General features: G+C 35.8%; 1 protein-coding gene and 1 pseudogene across 1 annotated transcript; both read left to right on the top strand.

Annotated features, from left to right (window-relative positions):
- The first annotated feature begins 171 nt into the window (after positions 1–171).
- LOC105786566 (receptor-like protein 7) lies at positions 172–3760 on the top strand. The gene has a single exon (XM_012613071.2). It carries the CDS (start codon positions 397–399, stop codon positions 3568–3570), a length of 3174 nt encoding a protein of 1057 aa, XP_012468525.2. The 5' UTR covers positions 172–396; the 3' UTR covers positions 3571–3760.
- Positions 3761–7164: 3404 nt separating this feature from the next.
- Positions 7165–9475, top strand: LOC105787129 (receptor-like protein 34; annotated as a pseudogene).
- Positions 9476–10119: the final 644 nt, after the last annotated feature.

The raw sequence follows: 10119 nt of genomic DNA on the forward strand, positions 1-10119 counted from the left end.
CACTGTCATCTCCATTAAAAGACATGAGAGCTAAATGCGATTACTACAAACACTTCACTCTTTTATGGTTGCTATTCTGAATCATGTGTTTTCTTCATGCTTGCTTTTTATATCCTTTATTTAGGTTTGTTTTGTTTACCTTTTGTGGTTTGGATGACTTGGTCAAGGTTGATTTGAAGGGTGGCCAGCAGGTTTGAGTCAACACCAATCAATGTCTTTGGTCTGATTTTTCCAAATTGCTAAGGAGAGGCCCGCACAAAAATAAATGCTGAAGAATGGAACAACTAACAAAGAAGCCAAGCAATTACTCCACATCCAACCTTTCACCCTCCCCCTTTATTTATATTGTGAACTTCCCTTACAATTATCTTTCATCTTGCAATATCTTCACAAAGAATGAAAACTTTTCTGGTTTCACGGTTCTCATTCAATTCATATATTGCAGTTTTCTTTAGCATTAGCAACTTGGTTTTAGTATCTGGCCAATGTCAGAGTGATCAGAGACAGTTGTTGCTTGAATTCAAAAGCAGCTTCAATTCTACATTTACTAGTCCAGGAAAGATGATGAAATGGAATCAAACCTCGAATTGTTGTTCCTGGGATGGTGTTAGTTGCGATGACGGTGGTCATGTTATCGGTCTTGATTTGAGCAATGGAATCATTGTAGGTGCAATTGACAATTCAAGTAGTCTTTTTCGTCTTCAACATCTCCAGCGACTCAATTTGGCTTTTAATTTGTTCATCAACGCTTTTCCTACGGGATTTGAAAAGTTGGAGAATTTGTGTTATCTTAATTTGTCCAATGCTGGCTTTACAGGACAAATTCCAGTTGAGATTTCACGCCTGACAAGGTTGGTCACCCTCGACTTATCTGTAATTTTATTCCAAAGATCTTTGGAGCTGGAGATGCTTGTTCAAAATCTCACGAGGCTAAGATTTCTTTATCTTGATGGCGTAAATATATCAGCCACGGGGAATAAGTGGTGCCGAGCCTTATCGCCACTAACTGAGTTGCAAGTGTTAAGCATGTCCGACTGTTGTCTTTCAGGACCTATGGATTCTTCCCTTTCCAAGCTTCGATCTCTCTCAGTAATTCGCTTGGATCACAACAATTTGTCTGGCTTGGTTCCGCCATTCCTTGCAGAATTCCCAAACTTAACTTCCCTTCATCTTAATGACAATGATTTGAGCGGAAGACTTCCAGAAGAAATTTTCCAAATACCTACATTACAAGCTCTTGATTTGTCAAACAATGAAGTACTGGAAGGTTCGATTAAAAAGTTTCCTCTCAATGCTTCTCTTCAGACTCTAAGACTTGCACACACACATATTGGGGGGCAAATTCCAGAATCTATCGGTAACCTTGGGCAGTTGACAAGAATAGTGCTTGCATTTTGTAATTTTAGTGGACCCATACCCAAAACAGTGAAGAAACTTTCCCAGCTTGTCTATCTAAATTTTTGCTCAAACAGTTTTTCTGGTCCAATACCAAATTTTTCATCATCCAGAAATCTTACAGAGCTAAACCTTGCTGGTAATCAATTAAATGGCACAATTCATTCCACTGATTGGTCAGGCCTTTCTAAGCTAGTGAGTGTTGACTTACAAACAAACAAGTTAAGTGGAACCATTCCACCAACTTTGTTTGGCATTCCATCACTGCAGGCACTTTTCCTTTCCGAAAATCAGTTCGATGGCAACATTGGTGACCTTCATGGTAAGGCCTCTTTACTGCTTCGTTACCTTGATCTTAGAAGTAATAAATTACAAGGGCAATTTCCAGTGTCGTTGTTTGAATTCCATGGTCTAGAATACCTGTCACTTTCTTCAAACAACTTCAGTGGTTTGATACCAATGACTGCCTTTCAAAACCTGAGGAATCTTTCTTATCTTGATCTCTCATATAACAGGTTGTCTATTCATGCCACTACTACTAATATTTCCTTACTTTCTTTCCCCACATTTAACAGCTTGGGGTTGGGATCTTGCAACTTAACAGAGTTCCCTGATTTCCTAAAAAATCAGACTAGTTTAAACTACCTAGACCTTTCAAAAAACAAAATTCATGGGGGCATACCCAATTGGATTTGGAAAGCAAAAAGTCTTTCTTATCTAAATCTTTCTCAGAACTTTCTTGTAGAATTCGAAAGACCTTTGAGGAATATAACCTCTACTCTTTGGTTTCTTGACCTGCATGGCAACCAATTGCATGGGAAAATCCCAATTCTTCCATTGCATGCCATCTATCTGGATTACTCAAACAACAATTTCAACTCTGTTTTACCAGCTCACGTTGGTGACTTCCTCCAGTCTGCTAATTTTTTCTCCATTTCAAATAATAATTTTCATGGGAATATCCCTCGGTCAATATGCAACAGTTCAGCTCTTAAAGTACTTGATCTATCTAATAATTCCTTAAGGGGGCCAATTCCTCAATGCCTCTTTCAGATGAACGTGTCTCTTGGAGTATTGAATTTGGGGGGAAACAATCTCAGTGGCATTATCCCTGACACTTTTTCAGAAAGCTGTCAGTTACAAACCCTGCATCTCAATCAAAACCGATTGGAAGGAAAGGTTCCAAAATCATTGGCCAATTGCAAAATGCTGGAGGTTCTAGACATTGGCAACAATCTAATCAATGGCTCATTCCCGTGCCATTTGACGAGTATAGCCATGTTACGTGTCCTTGTTTTACGATCCAACAATTTCAGCGGTCACATTGATTGTTCTGGAGACAATAGTGGATGGAAAATGCTTCAAATTTTTGACTTAGCATCCAACAATTTTAGTGGTAAACTGCATCTGACATGTTTGGGGACGTGGGATGCTATGCAGCCTAATCGGAATAAAAACCAATCGGAGCTTAAAGATCTCCGGTTTGAAGGCGAAGCACTCGATCCATTTTACTATCAAGATTCAATAATAGTTACCATCAAAGGTTTGGAGTTGGAGCTAGTGAAGATCCTGACCATTTTCACCACCATTGACATTTCATGCAACAACTTTGAAGGGCCAATACCAGAAGTAATAGGCACATTCAAAGCACTTTATGGCCTCAACTTCTCACACAATGCTTTCTCAGGGCCAATCCCGGTATTTTTTGGAAACCTGCGAGAGCTAGAGTCTGTGGACCTCTCAAGCAACAGTCTAGATGGTGAGATCCCTTTGCAGCTGGCAAACCTCAATTTCCTTTCATTTCTTAACGTCTCAAATAATAAGCTGGTGGGTCCAATCCCAACGAGCACCCAGCTTCAATCATTTTCAGAAGCTTCATTTGAGAACAATGTTGGATTGTGTGGACCTCCTTTAAAGGCAACATGCGGATTACCACCAGCTAAAACAGACAACCCTTCGGATGCTAGGAGCACTATCAACTGGAATTATATAAGTGCTGAGACAGGGTTTTGCTTTGGATTCGGAGTTTCCGTTACACTTCTTATCTTTTGGAAGAGATGGAGGAAATGGTATTTTGAGCGCATGGATCGTGCTCTTTCCTGGCTTTTCCCTTGTTTGCCTCTTGAAACCAGAAAGCATGGGAGGAGAGCTACCCGGAACGAAAGGAGGCACTAGCAAAGAGTAGGGACTAGGTTAAAAGAAGTCGTCTTCGTTGTATTTTTCAGTTTTTGTATGCTTATACTTTCCTTGTAATAAGATTATCCTGTTTCTTTTGGATTAAATAATGATGTCTACCAGCTATGTTGTGCTTGAAACTAGGCTAGCATTCTTACAGTTTCAGGCAAATGAAAAATGATTTCACTTATCTAGCTGAACATTGCAATCATGAGTAATGACAGAAGGCTCATCAGCACAAGCTATCCACTATGGCATTTGTGACAGAATCTAATAGTTTTACGTAATATTTGCATGATAATTGTTATATAACCATTCAGTTTCACCTGTTCTTGTCTGGTTTGGAGGTTTAGAACATAATCAAATTTTAGCGTTATGTCATATCTGAAATAACTTATATTTAGAACAACCATAATCAAAGATGAATTTTGCTTAAATTGTTAAGAAATTTTCCTATTCTTTTGATCATGTAAGGATGGCCGATAGTGATTATATTACTTGGTTTCTGTTTGCATCAATGAAAAATATTACATAAGTCCTTGAACTCCTTGTAAATTAGTATATGTGCTTTTATTTTTAGAAATTTTGTCCCTTAACTTTTAGATTTCAAAATTTAGATATAATAGTTAAAGCTGCTAAATTATTTTCCTTTAAATTTAAATTTAGATTCATTACAATATTATCTTTTTAGTCACTGGGCTACAAGTGAATATTCTTTTCAATTTCTAAATCTCACACCAACAAATTTAACAAAATAAAATAATAGTGTTAACAATTGGATTTGAGTTTTAAAATTTAAAAAGTAGAGGACTAAATTCTGAAGGATAAATATCAAAATTATACATGAACTTTAATGTGCAATGTCATACATGAAATTTTTATTTGATTCAATTTTCACAAATCATTAGCACTATTTTACATTAATATTGATCCAATATGAAAATAAATGTATGTGCTCGTTTCCTTAAATGTGTACAATTGAATCAAAATCAAAGTTTTATGTATACATATGAATCACTATTTGAGTTTCATGTGTATAATTGCACCAAATCAAAGTTCACGTATCAAAATGCAAATTAAACCAAAGTCATGTATAAGTTTGATATTTAAAAACTAAAATTAATCTTAATGAAATGATAAAATAGGAAGAAAGACTTTGGAAGTCAATATGGTTTTGGCATATTATTAGTGAGAAGAAAAAAGGTGTATGGATTTGATTCAACCAACCTTTTAATGGTGATAGGGTAAGGCTACCTATTTACTTAAGTCTATTGTAGAATATATATTTCAGCAATTGGTGCCCATGTTTCACTCCAAAACTTGGTTCTATAATCAACTCATTGATGGAAATTTCTTCAAGATTAGATTATTGAAGAAAAAAGCTTATGGTCAAGGAAAAAAGACAAAGAGGGACAAAACATGATACATCAAGCCTCACATGCATTGCACCAGAATGACCGAAATAGACAAAGAATATAAGGATCATACAGCCTAAAAGTTGAGAAGACTTCATGGAAATTCATCAAGCCTTCACTGTGAAAGTTCAAAGTTAAAATTGAAGGCCTCAAGTTGAAGATATGAATTCAGGTTGTAATGCGAATGGGAAGGGAGTTATGAGAGAACCAGCTGGTTTGCATTGCAATGGCATGTGTTCCAAGCATCCTATATTCCAAGTCACATCTAAAAGCACACAGGGGAAGCCGCCAACTCTGAAATTAGTAGTCTTAATATTTTATTAGTTGATAATAAATGTCTGCAATTGGAGGATTGATTTGATCCTATGGCTCTTATTGTGTTGTTTTTTTCTCATATCCACTACAAGGTTAGGATCTTCACCAGCTTCAACTCAACTTATGGAGGATTCAATGACAGTATGAAGTAAACTCCATTATAGTCATCAACATTAAAATGATTCAATTTGGAAAAAAAAAACATGTATAGATTTCAAAATTTGAATTAAAACCCAACAGTTGGGATATGATCAGGGTGTTCACCATCTTAGATGTGACTTAGATTCGAGTCGAGCTAGTCCTCTTGTTATTAAAACTTTGCCCTCCTCTTATAACTCACAAAAAAAAATATAATAATTAAGTTTTGACTTAGTCAGCTCAATGCTTTTCATTGTGCAACTACATTGTAACTTCGATATATCTATTACTTTTATTCAGTTAAATGAAAACAAATTAATCAAAATTATATCGGTTTAGTTAATTTATTAATCATAAGCCTCTATTTCATTAACCATTATACTAACTTTTAATAATCAAAGTAGTGTTACTTGGAGAAAATTTCTTCATGATAAATTACTGAAAAGAAATGTTTATTGTCAAAGAAAGAAGACAAAGAGGGATAAAACATAATACATCAAGCTTCACATGTAATATTGCACCAAAATCGAGTTAAATCCAAGAAGCAAATGTTCTCAAAGTTAATTTTACTGCCTACAAAATTTAAATTCAAAACTTTATTTAAGAGACATTGAATTTTTTTACCACTAATGCCTATAAAATAATGCTACAATTTCGTTGTAAGATGCAGAATTCTATACCAATAATGCCTACATCTTTGATTGCAATAATAATAAGTTATATTAAAAATATTAATTCAAGGAAGGGCAGCAGTTTTGCGTCAACACCAATCAAAGTCTTGGTATGATTTTTCCAAGTTGCTAAAAGAAGCTACAAACTTCAGCCGAACAAAATAAATGCCAAAGAAAACATTTTATTTTCCCTCAAAATTTTTACTCCCTTCCACTTTTCCCCTAAAACTTTTAATCCCTTTCCATCCCACCTCCCATCTATGCCAAACCCTCCCCCTCCAATTTTTTTTAATATTTTCCCTCCAAAATTTTACTCCCCCTATTTACTTTCCCTCAAACTTTTTATTTTCCCCGTAACCTTTTACTGCTCACCCTTTACTTTCAAATTAAAAATCAAAATTATCCAAAAAAATCACTAAACATAAATAGTAATAATTTTATTTATATCTACTATTTATATTATTAAATTAAATTTCACATTTTATATTCTTTATATTATTGAATTGTTTAGTCATATTGAATATTTATATTAAATTTAAATTATTAATTATGCCATAAAATATTCGTGTTAAAATTTTATATTGGTATCAATTTCACATTTTACTTTTAAAATAACTTTTATTAAAAAAATTATATTTTTACATTTAATATATTTTTTAATTCCAAAATACATAGAGAAAAGAATCTGAAGATAATGTTAATAAAAAATTTGATTAAGGTGGACAAATTTTATTACGATGGGTGACAGTGGTTACAATGACCTAAATTTTTTTTTTAAAATTTAACTCGAACAAATATATTCGATTCGATTCGATTCAAATTCCATCTCATTCGACTCGATTCGATAATACTTCAAATAAAGTTAGGATGATAAAATGAGATTCGAAAACTCAATTAACTCGAAATTTTTTTATTCGATTCGATCGAATGCTCACCCTAGGTTTGACAGGTTTGACGGTTCTTTCTTTTGCCTACCATCTCATTTCTCCGCTTTTTCTCTATTTTCAGAGTTTCCACCTTCCTTCATTCTACATTTTGCTAAAAGGGTTGGTTTTTTATTTGGCTGCCACTCAGACAGGTTATGCTGAAAACTCGTGGTTGTGCACTTGCTCCTTCCTCAACCTAGTGCCATTGCTATCTTCTTCATAACTCTTTGTTGTATTGGTATCTCTCATTATTGATACTAATGAGGATCTCACTCTTTTCATTGCTTTTCTTGAATTCTTTTGTATCGGTTATGCTTATTGTCGATGTGGTCTTGGTTTCGGCTCAATGTCAAAGTGATCAGAGTCAGTTGTTGCTTCAGCTTGAAAGCAGCTTCAGCTACAGTCAAACATCATCAGGAAAGCTGGTGCCAGTGAAATGGAATCAAAGCACAGATTGTTGTTCCTGGGATGGTGTAAGATGCGATGTAGATGGCCATGTTATCAGTCTTGGCTTGAACAGCAGATCAATTTCAAGTTCAATTGACAATTCAAGTAGTCTTTTCCGTCTTCAACATCTTCAGTGGCTCAATTTAGCTTATAACAAATTCAAGCCAGTTTTTCCTACTGTGTTTGATAAGCTGGAGAATTTGAGTTATCTTAACTTGTCCAATGCTGGCTTTGAAGGGCAAATTCCAATAGAGATATCACGCTTGACAAGGTTGGTCACTCTTGATTTATCTGTATCTTCACTTCTTGGAAGATCATTGAAACTTGAGAGGCCAAACCTAGAGATGCTTGTTCAAAACCTCACGAGGCTGAGATTTCTCTATCTTGATGGAGTAAATATATCAGCTACGGGGAATGAGTGGTGCAAGGCTTTATTGCCGCTGACTGAGTTGCAAGAATTGAGCATGTCCAACTGTTATCTTTCAGGACCTATACATTCTTCACTTTCCAATATCCGTTCTCTTCGGTTTCTTGACCTGCATGGCAACCAATTGCATGGGAAAATCCCAATTCTTCCATTGCATGCCATCTATCTGGATTACTCAAACAACAATTTCAACTCTGTTTTACCAGCTCACGTTGGTGGCTTCCTCCAGTCTGCTAATTTTTTCTCCATTTCAAATAATAATTTTCATGGAAGTATCCCTCGGTCAATATGCAACAGTTCAGCTCTTAAAGTACTTGATCTATCTAATAATTCCTTGATGGGGCCAATTCCTCAATGCCTCTTTCAGATGAATGTGTCTCTTGGAGTATTGAATTTGGGGGGAAACAATCTCAGTGGCATTATCCCTGACACTTTTTCAGAAAGCTGTCAGTTACAAACCCTGCATCTCAATCAAAACCGATTGGAAGGAAAGGTTCCAAAATCATTGGCCAATTGCAAAATGCTGGAGTTTCTAGACATTGGCAACAATCTAATCAATGGCTCATTCCCGTGCCATTTGACGAGTATAGCCATGTTACGTGTCCTTGTTTTACGATCCAACAATTTCAGCGGTCACATTGATTGTTCTGGAGACAAAAGTGGATGGAAAATGCTTCAAATTTTTGACTTAGCATCCAACAATTTTAGTGGTAAACTGCATCTAACATGTTTGGGGACGTGGGATGCTATGCGGCCTAATCGGGATAAAAACCAATTGGAGCTCAAAGATCTCCGGTTTGAAGGTTACTATCAAGATTCAATAATAGTTACCATCAAAGGTTTGGAGTTGGAGCTAGTGAAGATCCTGACCATTTTCACCACCATTGAAATTTCATGCAACAACTTTGAAGGGCCAATACCAGAAGTAATCGGCACATTCAAAGCACTTTATAGCCTCAACTTCTCACATAATGCTTTCTCAGGGCCAATCCCGGTATTTTTTGGAAACCTGCGAGAGCTAGAGTCTGTGGACCTCTCAAGCAACAGTCTAGATGGTGAGATCCCTTTGCAGCTGGCAAACCTCAATTTCCTTTCATTTCTTAACGTCTCAAATAATAAGCTGGTGGGTCCAATCCCAACGAGCACCCAGCTTCAGTCATTTTCAGAAGCTTCATTTGATAACAATGCTGGATTGTGTGGACCTCCTTTAAAGGCAACATGCGGATTACCACCAGCTAAAACTTCGGATGCTATGAGCACTATCAACTGGAATTTTTTAAGTGCTGAGGCAGGGTTTTGCTACACTTATCTTTTGGAAGAGATGGAGGAAATGGAATTTTGAGCGCATGGATCGTGCTCTTTCCTGGCTTTTCCCTTGTTTGCCTCTTGAAACCAGAAAGCATGGGAGGAGAGCTAACCGGAACCAAGGGAGGCACTAGCAAAGATTAGGGAATAAGTTAAAAGAAGTCTTCTTCGTTGTATTTTCCAGTTTTTGTATGCTTTTATTTTCCCTTGTAATAAGATTATCCTGTTTCTTTTGGATTAAATAATGATGTCTTCCAGCTATGTTGTGCTTGAAACTAGGCTAGCATTCTTACAGTTTTAGGCAAATGAAAAATGATTTCACTTATCTAGCTGAACATTGAAATCATGAGTAATGACAGAAGGCTCATCAGCACAAGCTATCCACTATGGCACTTGTGACAGAATCTAATAGTTTTACGTAATATTTGCATGATAATTGTTATATAACAATTCAGTTTCACCCTGTTTGTTAGAAAAAAGGCAGCAGCAACAATGAACAACAAAGAGCATAAGCTCATGAAAAATAGGAAGCAAAACAAAACAAAAGAACAAAATGAAAATCCAAAGAGAAGCAGCAAGTAACCGAATGAGAAAAGTCCCCCATCAGCTTTCATTCCATTTCCATTTCAAAATATAAAGGAGATACAAAAGCAAGTCAGTTACCTAAACGTAACTACTCCCACCAAATTTGGCAAGTTGCCAACTAAAATAATACAAGTCAAAAGCTGAAAATAAATCAGCTATTACATCCATCATTTTCAAATCTAAAAGTACTAGCTTTAAATATCAAGCAACTTGCCAACTTGTTAACATCACAAAAAAAAATACAAAATTTAAACAAAAAGTTGCTTCTAATTCAATCTTCAAACAGACATGCTGCTGCTGGAAGTTTGCTGCATTGCAGG

This window comes from Gossypium raimondii, chromosome 1, assembly GCF_025698545.1.
Source record: "Gossypium raimondii isolate GPD5lz chromosome 1, ASM2569854v1, whole genome shotgun sequence".
Taxonomy (NCBI): domain Eukaryota; kingdom Viridiplantae; phylum Streptophyta; class Magnoliopsida; order Malvales; family Malvaceae; genus Gossypium; species Gossypium raimondii.

Excerpts from the sequence above, each read along its gene's own strand:
- LOC105786566 (XM_012613071.2), top strand. The coding sequence starts at position 397 with ATGAAAACTTTTCTGGTTTCACGGTTCTCATTCAATTCATATATTGCA.